We start from the raw sequence: 13,307 nt of genomic DNA, 5'->3' as shown, positions 1-13,307 counted from the left end.
TGTTATACTTCACACAATTAGAAATTGTCAATTCAAAAGTTGTATCGTACAAATTTTGAAATCGCAAACCAAAAGTTGGTAATTTGAAATAAAAAATTAAAGCTGGATGTACTCTGCAAGAATATTTTGAATGTTATTCCAAAAATCAACAGTTGTTGAACTGGTGAAGCATTTTTTACTTTAAACTGTTATTAGAGTGATGCACCCTTTATGTGCGAACATATCGTAATTAACTATACATGTTTGGTGGTTTCCAACGGAATGACAGTTAGTAATTAACGTAGTAACTTTGGTAGGAATGTCCATAACAGTGCATTCATAAAACACATGTATTTATAAGTCTAAAATATAACATGTTAAACTTCGACTTTTAATAATTTGTTATTATCCAAACTCTTGGACAAATAGTATAATCTAAAATCTCTCACAGGATGGTTTATTTTCATAAAAGAATGTTTGATTTATTTTAAGTTTTTTCATAACTATATGTGGTTTGAATTTTCTTGCAGTGAATGATAATTGAGAAAAAATATATAAAGTCTATATTTCGATGAGAGCATTTGTAAGCATTTGCTTGGGAAAAAAATTATGTTAGTTTATAAATAAATTAAGAACAATTTTTTTAAAAAAAGTTATTACATTTCTACAAGAATAATTTATGTATCGGTTAATTTTAATTTTTGAGTAAATTATTTTTTATTTTTCTTCTCTAAGTAAGTGCTTACGAAAAAAAATCATTCAAATGTATCCTAATTATATATAAAAAAAATTGAATTCAATTCACCAACTCCAAACGAGCCTTTTGGTATTTTCAAACTCATGATTAAATTTGTCGTGGAACTGAACCAAGTTCATGGACATAAATTTTTTTTAGAAACTCATTTGAACACATTCAAATGTATGAAGGACTTAAAACTTAATTGAAATGACAAAAATTTCAACATGTTATAATGACTCTTTTACCAACTTTTATAGTATGTCTTCTATAATAAAATAATTCAGTTATTATAGTGATGAAAACAAATTAAAAACATTAATAGTGGAATAAAAGAAACATGTAAATAGAAAATAAGTTTATATATATATATATATATATATAAATTAATTTTTTATTATCATAAAAGGTTGAACATATAAACTTGAAAATGTTCTTGTTTTTATATATATACATAAAGAGATTTAGAGATAGATAAATAAGCAAAGAAATAAATTATATTAAAATATCAATAATGAAAGACAATTAATTTATAATGTTATAAATTTTATTAAACAATACATTGCTTGATTTTTTTATATTCTTCAAAATTTCCAATTGAATTAAATATTTATTATAGATAAATTATGTAGATAAACATTATTTGATGATATCACATTTCAATTTTACCAATCTTGTATGAATCATGAATATTAATGTAATAAAAAGCCACCTGTCTATATTCTAATTTTTTTTTTCTCCTTAAAGGGAGACTGCTGACAGCTGTGACTACTTTGGTGCCACTCTCATCTTCCCTCTCTCTCTCTGCTCTCCATCGTTTTAGGGTTTGCACTCTCAACTCTTCATTCTGTTTCTTATTTTTATTTTTATTTTTATTTTTCTTATATCTTCTGTCCTTAATTTTAATTTATGTTATATTATTTTCTCTCACATCTATAATTTTTTTGAAATTGAAAGGGTTCGAGCAGGATCGTAAGAAATATCTTTCGTGTTTGCCTGTAAGTAGTCCATGCCGTACTTTTTGCCTCTAAATTTCATCATTTCGATGTTTGATTTGTACCTCTTGTTATTGTTTTACTTTGCGTCCAAGGTTTTTTATGTTTTTATACTCCCAAGTAATTCATATTAGTTTCATTATTTAGGTTTTTAGGAACATTCTGGTTCCCAGATTCCCCTGATTGATTTTCGGATTCCAATCTATTTTTCGTTTTCATTGGGAAGGTTATATAATCACTTTTGTTGATCCTCCTGAAATCTTCTCCATTATATTATTATATTTGTTTGTTTACTGTCTATCTCTACCATAAAGGAGACAGTGAAGGGTTATGGATATTTAAAAATCCAAAGCTGCTCAAATTCTGGAATTGTGATATTTTACCTATTATTATCTTTAGGTGTTACATAGGTCCAATTTGATGAATAAACTTCTTCATAACACTTGTCAGAGAAGAAAATTAGCTAGGGTGTAAAATAATTTAAGCATCACGTAACAATAACATGACTAGTTTCTAGAACTGTGTTTATGGAAGAGTTTATTAAAACAGACCGGTAAAGTCTTCATACAGAATACAGACCTGTTGAAATGAAATATCATAACAGTTGTTGCAATTATATTATATTTTGCACCTTGTCACTGGAGTAATTGTTTTTGTGGGACTGCTCACGCGTAATGTTACCCTTCAGGTGCTTTCTCAATCTGTTTTTTCTCTCCGTTTTAGTTTACCCTGTGTAGTGCATTATTGTGAGTCAATGTACTTGACATAAATAATTTAGGTGTTTGTCTTTTGCTGGGCCTTCTGCTGTCTTCTAAGGGAAAATATATTATGGGTTACCTTGTTGGATACATATAGATGAAATTTCTAATCTGCTTGTGTTTTTGTTAGTTGTTTGCTATTCTTTTTAGTTTATGGTATGTTGGCTATAATGTTTAACAATCTCTGATGAGATTTTTAATTTTTATTGTGTGTAACTTTGTAATGCTTGACTTGCTTTATTCATATAGATTATTTTGTTAGTTTGAATTTTTGCTCACTTTTTGAGCATAAGGAATGAGAATTATAATTTCATGATTGCAGCTGCTGTTGTCCTCTGACTTAGTTGACAAGTAGTTTTATTTCTACAATGGGAGATGCTGATAATGCCCTTCCACCTTCAAAGAAAAGGGCTGCTGGAAGGGAACTCACTCGAGATACTCCCGTTGATGAGGAGGAAGATTCTCCCGAGCTTGAGACTGGCACTTTCAAGAGAGCCAGTGATGATGTTCTGGCAACCAGAAGGATAGTCAAGGTCCGTCGCCAACAAACTAATTCTGCTCCTTCTGCAAACCCTTTTGCTGGAATACGCCTAGTTGCTCCCACTGAATCCGGTGCTAATCTTGCTGCGACTACTGAAGTACAATCAGCTGGTGAGAACACTGGTGCGGATGATTCAAAGAGTAGTGATGGTATATCTAAGGATTCTGAGAAAATTGAAGATGGAGAAACTAAGAGGTCAGAGAGCAAAACAAATGAGACAGAGGATAAACCTATTGAGGATAAGGATGCTGCCGAAGAAAGCAATGCAGACAAGGAGCATACTGCAGAAAAGGCAACTACCAATGACAAATCTCAGGTAGATAAAGAACAAAGTAAGGATGTCACAGGAAGTGAAAATGAGGATAAGAAGGAGGCTGCACATGAGGGTGCCGGTAACTTAGATAAAGAACAAAAAGGGGAGGTTAAGGATTCTGAAAATGATGATAAGAATGAGAACATTGACAATGAGGATAAGAAAGAGAGCAAATCTGAAAATGAAGAGGCAAATGCTGAAGGTGGCCATTTGAAGTCCTTTCAACTGCACTCAAGTAGCCAAAATGCCTTTACAGGTCTTGCTGGAACTGGATTTTCTACTTCCTCATTTTCCTTTGGTTCCTTTTCAAATGAAGGGTCCGGTTCTATTTTTGGACTGAAAAGTGATAAGCCATTTGGTCTTGGTTTATCCAACAATGGAAGCTCTGTTTTAGGGGCATCTTCTGCTCCTAAGAATGAGGGGATTGGTTTAACAATGCAGGAGGTTGCTGTTGAAACTGGGGAAGAAAATGAGGAGGTGATTTTTAATGCAGACTCAGTGTTGTTTGAGTTTGTTGATGGCAGTTGGAAGGAACGAGGAAAGGGAGAACTGAAGGTTAATGTTGCCAGTGAGACAAAAAAAGCCAGACTTCTTATGAGGTCTAGGGGAAATTTTAGATTGATTTTGAATGCCCGTCTTTACTCTGATATGAAGCTCACAAATATGGACAAGAAGGGTGTTACTTTTGCTTGCATCAATAGTGCCAGCGAAGGTAAAAGTGGTCTTTCAACATTTGCCTTGAAGTTCAAGGACGGGTCCATAGTGGAGGAGTTTAAAGCAGCTGTCATGGCACACAAGGGTGAGACATCAACACTTCTCAAGACCCCTGAAAATTCTCCAAAGGCTTCTGATGATTGAGAAACATCTCCTTACTCATGTCCCCACAGTGTCTGGCTAATTAGATGTTCCTTCACAAAGATATTTTACTATCCTGAGTTCGTCTGCCCTTGTGTGGCATACTTAATTAGTGTACTTGAATTTGAGTCAATCTCCAAGTGATAAGGAACTTAATTTTGAATTTAGACTGCACAGTTTTAACTCTTTTGAACCTTGAAACTTGCTATAGTGCTGTTATTTCTTGAGCCTGGAGTTTTGACAAATTTGAAAGTGACATTGTACTTTGCTATTGTGATGTTGCCGCGGCGAAATCACTTTTTTAAAACTATTTTATTGCGACAACCGGGACCGCCAAACAGATTTTGTGGGTTTCCTTTCATTGGCATCATACAGATATGAATAAGTCTGCTGGCTAAGTTAAATAAAGTGGAACATGGTTTGTTTTGGTGCAAGATATTTATTAGGAACTGCATATGATTATTGTTTTTTAAAAGTGTTATAATCCCTTTGAATGAGAATTGGGAGGTAGGAAAGGAAAGTAAAGCAAGCTAACCAAATAATAACTAGTGCGTCAATGTGTTCCTTTATGAAAACAGAATCCCTCTGGACGTTGATCCTCATTATAATCAGATCATATATTTGTTTATTGCAACTTGTAAATCATATTCTTCTTTCCTTATGATTGTTTTAGGTTAAATATGTTTTTAATCTTTTAAATATGAAATGTTTTTGAGTTTTGTTCCTTTTTAAAAGTTTTGTTTTATTTTGATCATTTTTCTTAGAAAACTATAATTTTTAGTCTTCCAAAAATAACGACGTTAAATTCTGGCTAAACTGACTAATGGTGTGTCATATATATGATGTCAACTTTATAGTAATTGTGTGTTACGTTTCTATTTTTCTATGAAACTCATAATAGGGTGTTTGAGGCTAATTTTATCTCTAATCAGATCACAAAGAAAGAGTTTTTCATATTCAAATGCAACTTAGGGTTTTTCTTGTAAAAGTTTTCTAATTCAATTGCACATTCCTTTTGACAAACATAGGGGTTTTTCAAATTCATGTGTCATGGAGATTCATGATAGGTGACACGATGGTTGGCAATGGTGACGCTTATGGCTAAGGTTTGAGTCGCGAAAATGATTGGTGAATAGCGATGATGGTTTTGATTTTTGTTTCTGGATCTATGTTTGATAGGCAGCCATAAAGTTAGGGTTTGTGATAAAGGCAATGGAGATTAAGGACCCGTGAAGGGCTTCACGAATTTGAGTGGCGATTTTGTATGTTTTTGTTTTGTTGCAGGTGTGAAGAAGAAGAAACTCACGAATGGTGAATGGAGGGTCACGACTTTGCTTTCTATGGATTTTGTGTTTTTTATTGAACCAAATGCTTTTCAAGCTATATGATGATAGGAAGAGAATCTCTATCGAACCAAAGAATAAAGCAAATGCAAAATGATTATAAGACTTTGATTTCATACAAGGATGATGGCTAGTGATGTCAAACATGTGGTCATAAACACAAAAATCATATGTGCAATCCCTACAAACAAAAGGATGATGTGAAAAAAAAATAATGAATATAAAATGACCCATAATTATTGGTCTAATTTAATAAGTGGATTCCTTTTACTTTTATATTTAAGATCTCTCCTAATTTCAACTCTAGCATGATGTTTTCTAGGTTGCAATGACTTCCTTAGGTGGAAAGCTTGATAATTTCTTCTACACGAAATTAATATGCTCATTTTTGTTGATGTCTTGTGTTGGAAGTTTCATATCGACTAGAGATAAGGCCAATTTATAATATATAAGTGGGTACAAACCTCACCTTACAAGTCGATTTTGTGGGTTGAGTTAGGCTTAAAGTCAGAGCTATGGTTAGAGCCTATCCAAGCGATATTTGTTGTTTGTTGGGTATGTTGTTCCACCCGCTATCGGGCCGTAATCGGACCACCCATTAATATCTAGTCTCACGCTCAAGATGATGTCTATACCTCGACGTGAGAGAGGTGTGTCGGAAGTCACACGGGAGAAAGTTGCTACGATAAAGACGTTATGGTTCTCTCTAAGAATTGTCACAAAAAGTGTCCTGCCTTAATACCTTACAATAAAAATATGTTTTGGATATTTTCTCTCACACTAGTTTGTTGAGTTTTAATCTTGTTTATATTCCTTCTTATTATTTTATTATGTTGCATCAATCTTCCATGTCTTTATTTTTACATGTATTTTCAAATAAATACTCTATTGATAACTTAACATATTTTAACAATATTAAACTTGATATTACTTATGTTATTCAACACTCAAGTCAATTCATTGATAATTACATTATCACTCATTATATAACTAATTTTCATTGTATGAAAAATAAAATATATTGACTGAACTAAATTAACTATTTACCCTTACATTTATATTGATTGTTTTAAGTAGTATCCAATCCAACCCGTACTCGATCTAACCTATCATGGATTGGTCACTGAGTGAATAAAAAAAAATTGAACTCGGTCTAACTTATCACGGGTTGATGTGTTAGACGTATGGGTGTTGCTCCCTCCACCACCCCTCAACAATATTTCTCTTTCTCTCTCTGCATTAATGGAGCATTCATATGGCTTAGATTTAAACTTGTGATATATTGCAAAATACAAAATTCAGAGGAAACTTCAATATTAGTGCTTCTACCACTTCCATTTTATAAACTTAAAAGTTAGATGCAAATACAAAATAATGAACATAATAATATTAATAGTAAATAATATATTATTATTATTATTATTATATACTAACTTTATAATGACGAAAAAACTAAATAAATTACAAATCTTTAACAAATAACTTTTCTTTTATATTTTAAGTGTTTAATAATATTTTTATATTATTTATCTAATAAATCAAATACTTTATTCAAGTTATTTGAGTCAAACATGTCGGTAAGTTAAAACATATAAAAATTATAGATATTAAATGTAAAAATAAAACACACACACACACACACACATATATATATATATATATATATATATATATATATATATATATATATAAACATTTTTCTAGAAATTTAGAACAAAATTTTACCATTTATTAAGTAATTTGAAGAAAAAAAATATATATTGAATAGTGAAAATAAGATTGAATCAAACTTATTTAAGGGAAACTGTAAATAAAATTTTGCAACATATCACAAGTTTAAATCTGAGCCATGTGAATGCTCCATTAATGTGGAGAGAGAAAGATAAAGATTGTTGAATATAGTGGGGAAATGTAGAATATTTTTGGAATAAAAGAAAATAGTGCGGTGTAGAGTATTTTTTAAATAAAAGAAAATAATGGGGAGGTGCAGGAGCACTTGGGGTGGTGGAGGGAGCAACATCCATTGGTTCACTAGTTCGTTTAATAACATTTTTTTTCAATTCCAAAAAAATAACAATTTTTTTCTAATTTAAATTTGAATTTTTTTAATCCAAAATGATATTAAACTGTAGAGATAACTTAAAATTAAAAGAATATATAATACAATCCAAAATCATCTTAAACTCAAAATATAATCCAAAACCAAACATAAGAAAGCAAAATTAGGTGAGTAGGTGAGCCGGATTAGCTCACCAAAGATTCAAGCTGAATGAGTCGCATTTTTAGTGAGTCAGACTCAAAACTAATTCTATCGAAATTTCAAAAAAAAAATTTCAACCCAATCTGACCCGAATTCTCGGTAGACAGATTACTTCATGATTTCAACTCATTATAAAATCACTAAATTTAATAAGCAATTTTTCTCTTTCACGATATTTTTCTTTAATTTTATAAGAAACAAATCCTAACTTTTCTTAAATAAATGATTTTTTAAAAATTCTTATATCAGAAATAACTAATTTAAGTTTAAATAAATTCAATATATATTTTTATAGATTTTCATTTTGTGTTCAAAATATGAATTTAGTTTTAGATTTTTTTTCCATGTATAAACAATATTTTAATAAATAGAATATAATGATGTGTATAAAATAATTTGAGAAATACAGCCTATGAACAAACATGTACGAGAATGTAAAAAGAATACATTTACAAATTAGAGTTTATGATAAGTAAATATGTTTTAATGGGTACAATATGTTTTAGGTTTATATAATAATTAAAAAAAATTAAATTGTGGCATAAACTGGAGCCATCTCTCACTTGTTGTCCAAGTCAGTAGTCAGTAGGCAACCCAATCGCTTACTCCAAATCCCAAACCGACCGAAATTACTGAAATACCCTCGGTGATAAGATAATTCCATCACAACCCTTCGGCTTTTTAGAGTCTTCTTTCTTCGTCTCCCCGTTTCAATTCCAACGACACAAAATCAAATGTCCTAAATTTATTTAATCTAGGGTTTCCTTTCGGAAGGTGCAGACCTTTCCTCCCACTCCCACTCCCATAATCTAGGGTTTCATCTATCTGACCCTTCTTTCTGCCCCCTCGTGCGCTTCAATAATTTTGGGTTTCCAATTCGTTCATTAGCTTTTGGTTTTTTCGTGGTCGTGTTTTTCGTGTGTTTTGGTGGTTGCGATTGAATCAGATTTTTGGGTTTTTAGGTTTTTGAGGGGTTTTAGGAATGGCTACGGCAGGTGAAGAAGGGCTTGACTACGAGAGTGATCCCGAAGAGGCCACGAGATCGCTCGCAATGCGGAGAAGGCGCGAGGCCAGTGATGATGAGGAAGGCGAAGCTGACACCGACGCGAAAAACGCCGCAGTCGATCGCCGGATAACCCATTCCGATGATTCCGACGGTGAGGGTGGCGTTGCAGATTATGACGACGAAGAAGAATTGGAAGAAGAGGAAGAAGAAGAAGAGGAAGAAGAGTTGTTGGAAGAGGAAGAGGATGAGGGTAGGGTTGGAGAGGAAGGAGGTTTGAATGGAACAATAGTTAAAGACTCCCATGCTGATGTTAAAGGCCCTTTGGAGGAATCTGGGAATGGAGATGATGAAGAGAAAAAGGAGAATGAGCCGTTTGCGGTGCCCACTACTGGAGCATTTTATATGCACGATGATCGCTTCAGGGATAATGCCGGTGCACGCCACAGGTGTCTAAATCTTTACTGAAACCTATTCATGATTTTAAGGTTTTGTTTTGTTTTTATGTTTGTGTTTGTTATCTGGTTAGGCGCATGCGTGGTGGAAGGAGACTCTGGGAGTCCAAGGATGACAGGAAATGGGGACATGATAAGTTTGAGGAAATTTCTCTGCAAGAAAGGCAATACAAAGAGGTGATGATTGATTTTGTGAATTACTTGGAACAAATTTCTTTAACTTTTTATTTTTCTTCTTGAAGTGAAAGAGACCTTGTTATGTAATCTGTGTAACATTTAGGGAAGGAGACCTTCTAAGGGTAGTTATCGAGGTCGTGGAGGTAAAACACGAGGTGTTGATCGCAGTGGAGGATATATCCGAGGTAACAGAAAAGGGTATGATAACAGAGGCAATCAAACACAGGCACCCAAGAGTGTTGTGCGAGGGAGAGGACCCCGTAGGTACGAGCCTACTAATAAGAGCAATGATTCAGCATCTCATGTGCAAAATAAACAGTGAGTACAGACTTTGTATTATATAAGACCAGTTGGATTTGTGTTACCTATACATGTTATACATATTAAAGGTTTCTGATCGTAATCTTGTTATGTCATTTTCTAAGATATGGGAAACAGCCTGAGAAAGTTTCGCATGGTGGTTCAGGGAAAACTTTCACTCCTGTCTCTAATTCAGAACCCGATCCTGTACCTTCTAAGAAACAGGTCTTTGCATCAAATTTGAATTATGCTTCACCCCCTTTTTACCCTTCGAGTTCTTCCAACAAAGATACAAGTGTGACATCAAAAGGGGATATCCCAACTGCTGCTTCAAGTAGGAACGTTCGGCCTGGTGTTGTCGATGAGGGTTTTTTGGTTCAACAGAACAACGTACTTCTCCGGGGAAAGAATGTTGTCGATCATGTCAGCATGGAGAAGTTGTATATTGATGGGCCTGGCGCTCCATCTGTTGGGAAAGCTTTTAACAATTTGCATATGCCGCCACCTGGATCTTCTGGTGTTAATGGATCTCAATCTACTCATCCAAGAGGTACTGGAAGGGGTGGAGCAGTACCAGTTCAGATGAATTATCAGCCTGCTGCATCTCATAATCAAGCTGGTAAAATTGATCCAACTCAACTCCAGGCTATTCAGAGAACTGCTCCAGGGCGAACTTCTCCTTCTGTGCAAGCCCCTGCTCCACAGTTGGGTCATCGACCTGGTAGTGGGTCTCAGGCTTCATCTCCCCCGATCACAACCGCTGCAATTGGTTCATTGGATTCTGGAGAAATTGAGTCAGCTTCGGAATCAGGTAAATTGAAGGGTGCATTGGTTGGGAAGGGAAGGGAGGCTTCCCAGGGTAGCGGAAGGGGTTCTTTTGTTTATGGTGGAACTATGGGTCCTGCTGGAAATATCAATGGTAATCATGGAGATCAGAACTTTCCAACCTTTTTGCCAGGTCAGTTTTAATCCGCAATCTTCTCTGTTAGTATCATAGTGCCATTATAGCGGAAGTTTGGAATCCAATGTAATTATTGTCAATTTGCATTTCCGTCATTGTTATACAATGTTGCTGAGCGCGTGATGTAAAATTATTAGCATCTATAGACTGTGGAAGGTCAAGTAATTGGTTACTCTGTTAGAAATGGGTTTTCTTGTGGTGAGGGTGTCCTGATTATCAACATCCGCTGGTTTTGTTTTGTTTATACTTGATGCATATATTTTTTGTATTCTTTGATCATTTTTTCTGATTTTCACTTGGCACTGGTGTGGCACAGTTATGCAATTTGGTGGGCAGCATCCTGGTGGCTTAGGAGTTCCTGCGGTTGGCATGGCATTCCCTGGATATGTTGCTCAGCCTCAACTTGGTTTGGGAAACTCTGAAATGACATGGTAAGGGTATTAATGACCGAATGTTATTCACATGTTAGAATGGTTGAAATCTCCATCCTCAGTATATGCATCCGTGTACGGTGCACATTGCAATTTTCATGAAGAAATTTATAATCAATATTATATTTTACTACTCTAATCACGACTAATGTTTGGAATATCCATACACACTAGCGTCTCTTTCTTTGTGAAAACTAATTAGCTACCTATTTTTTGCTCTAGGCTACCGGTTTTGACTGGAGCAGCAGGAGCTTTAGGGGCTGCTGGAGCTTTAGGGGCGGCAGGTGCTTTAGGGGCAGCAGGTGCTTTAGGGGCTACATACTGTCCACCCTATCTCACTGTTGACGGTGCTTATCATGCACGACAATCAGGGCAGACATCTGCAACAGCTACTTCAAGGTTGGTTGAGATTATAGCTTTATTAAGAATTCGTATTGTTTTACGCTTTAACTATATTTTACTTCAAATTTTATGGCTTGGCATGACTGGTGATGTTTGTGTTTTATCAATCTATTCCATTTGTTTTGTGTGGGTTTGGAAGAGGTGTTTATGATGAAATTTTTATGTTTCTGTAGCTTTTTGATTTTATGATTTATGTTTTTATGATTGAATGTTTGCAGCAAGGAAAATAATGTGAATAAAGGTAGCAATGACTGGAAGGCACCACCAAAGTCTGGTACGCCTTGATATTCCTTTCCTTTGATAATGTTTACTCGTTGCCATTGGTTGTAACTAATTTATTTTTCAAAATTGATCGCAGAGACTGTAAATGATGAGTTTGGACAGCGGCATAATAAGCCCCGCAGGCAAGTTGATTTTTGAGACATTCTATTCATATAATGACTTTTCTCTTTGTGAATGCTTGAGCATGGTTTTAGCTGTTTTTTTGTTTACTGGTGGCTCCTTTTTTAATTAGATCATCATGATCTCAATGAATTTTGGTTATGTTCCATGCAGATACTCGGAGATGAACTTTGGGCAGTGAAGTAATATAGAATGCAACTTGTTTGAATAAGAAGGTAAGATTTGTTATTGGCCTCGATCGATGCACATTATTTTTCTTCTTATTGTTACGTTTTTCTAAGTTTTCGTAATTTTAGTATCACAGGCCTTCTTCCTACTGGTCCTTTGTCCTCCAGCTTTTGTTCTGGAGTACTTTGGGCAGCGATATGTTTCAAGAATTTTTAGGTGATTATAGAACTTGTATTTCGTGGGGAATATTTTTTAATTTATTTGTTAGGGTTTACCTTGGACTATGTACACTGATGGACCTCTTTTTTCTCCCCGTATTCAATTCCATTCCTTGCAGTATATAACCGCCTGTTCACGCTGTTGTCCATTTAAAGAAGGTTAATTGCAGCTTGACAGGTGGTAGTTGCTTGTGTAATTGTGCGGTAAGTACGATCGATCGCAAGAGTATATGAATTTGCAGTTATGTCTTTTGTGGTAGTTGCTGAGGAAACTAAATGATAATTGTTGTCTTTTCAGATTTTTCTTGCGTTTTGCTTTCGTTAAGCTCGTGAGAAACATATGCAGGCTTTTCTACAACTATAGATGTGGGGAAAGAACGACGATTGTTTTGCAGCAACTGATTTGATCGTGGAGTTAAGAATTTCTCGTGTAAATGGTTTTCTTATTCCTATGGTATTTGACTTGTGGTAAATTATCATGAGCCGTTAATAGTGTAATCCTTTATATTTTTCCACATTCAACCAAGTGTTTTTTGACTGCGTGCTATTTTTGCCTTCTGAATTTCTTTTGTTTCTTCTATCAAGACTTGAGACTCAGACGTCGTATTATGAAAGGAAGTTAATATATAGTATTTTGTTACCAAGAACAGGTTCGGTATTCGATACTTGGATTTAATTTAGATTTAGATATGCTATTAAACGTTGCATTAGAGATAATAATGGCAGTTATTTATAATAAATAATTTAAAGTTCTATTCACGATTGAAGAGGCCAATAAATAATACTTTAGATGCTTAAAATTAAATTTAATTCTGTTTAGGAACTGAAAATTTAACGTCCTTTGGGATTTATTTTAATGTTTGATTCCAGAAAGTGGCCTTTGATGATTAGTGCCTCCGCAATAGAATAGAATAAAGAATTTTGAAAATACGGGGGAAGTTACTTTCAATCTAACAATAAAAGTGAAATTGTTTAATTTTTTGTTTTCACTTTGATAGAATACTCTAGTT

At 34.2% G+C, this 13,307-nt stretch overlaps 2 protein-coding genes across 7 annotated transcripts; both read left to right on the top strand.

Moving 5' to 3' along the window:
• Positions 1-1,417: 1,417 nt before the first annotated feature.
• LOC108334326 (nuclear pore complex protein NUP50A) lies at positions 1,418-4,422 on the top strand. The gene is made up of 3 exons (XM_017570101.2): positions 1,418-1,539; positions 1,673-1,713; positions 2,791-4,422. The coding sequence occupies exon 3, from the start codon at positions 2,837-2,839 to the stop codon at positions 4,178-4,180; it is 1,344 nt and encodes a 447-aa protein (XP_017425590.1). The 5' UTR covers positions 1,418-1,539; positions 1,673-1,713; positions 2,791-2,836; the 3' UTR covers positions 4,181-4,422.
• Positions 4,423-8,467: 4,045 nt separating this feature from the next.
• Positions 8,468-12,844, top strand: LOC108333911 (protein MLN51 homolog). Of its 6 annotated transcripts, XR_008246074.1 has the most exons (13): positions 8,482-8,554; positions 8,743-9,232; positions 9,313-9,415; positions 9,519-9,733; positions 9,841-10,673; positions 10,993-11,107; positions 11,330-11,506; positions 11,728-11,783; positions 11,868-11,913; positions 12,065-12,126; positions 12,208-12,295; positions 12,417-12,501; positions 12,596-12,844. XR_008246074.1 is itself a non-coding variant. In XM_017569413.2 (10 exons), the coding sequence occupies exons 1-9, from the start codon at positions 8,763-8,765 to the stop codon at positions 12,090-12,092; spliced, it is 2,043 nt and encodes a 680-aa protein (XP_017424902.1). In that variant the 5' UTR covers positions 8,468-8,762; the 3' UTR covers positions 12,093-12,126; positions 12,596-12,844. The 6 variants fall into 6 exon arrangements, 1 of the variants encoding a protein (XP_017424902.1); XR_008246073.1 differs by lacking the exon at positions 12,208-12,295 and having other exon boundaries at positions 8,468-8,648; XR_001832624.2 differs by having other exon boundaries at positions 8,468-9,232; positions 12,216-12,295.
• The last annotated feature ends 463 nt before the right edge of the window (positions 12,845-13,307 follow it).

The sequence above is a fragment of the Vigna angularis genome, chromosome 11, assembly GCF_016808095.1.
Source record: "Vigna angularis cultivar LongXiaoDou No.4 chromosome 11, ASM1680809v1, whole genome shotgun sequence".
Classification (NCBI taxonomy): Eukaryota; Viridiplantae; Streptophyta; class Magnoliopsida; order Fabales; family Fabaceae; genus Vigna; species Vigna angularis.
This window is presented reverse-complemented; position numbering and strand designations above follow the sequence as displayed.

Excerpts from the sequence above, each read along its gene's own strand:
- LOC108333911 (XM_017569413.2), top strand. The coding sequence starts at position 8,763 with ATGGCTACGGCAGGTGAAGAAGGGCTTGACTACGAGAGTGATCCCGAA. Across the intron at positions 9,416-9,518 it reads AAGAAAGGCAATACAAAGAG|GGAAGGAGACCTTCTAAGGG; the intron begins GTGATGATTGAT and ends TGTAACATTTAG. Across the intron at positions 11,914-12,064 it reads CGGCATAATAAGCCCCGCAG|ATACTCGGAGATGAACTTTG; the intron begins GCAAGTTGATTT and ends TGTTCCATGCAG.
- LOC108334326 (XM_017570101.2), top strand. The coding sequence starts at position 2,837 with ATGGGAGATGCTGATAATGCCCTTCCACCTTCAAAGAAAAGGGCTGCT.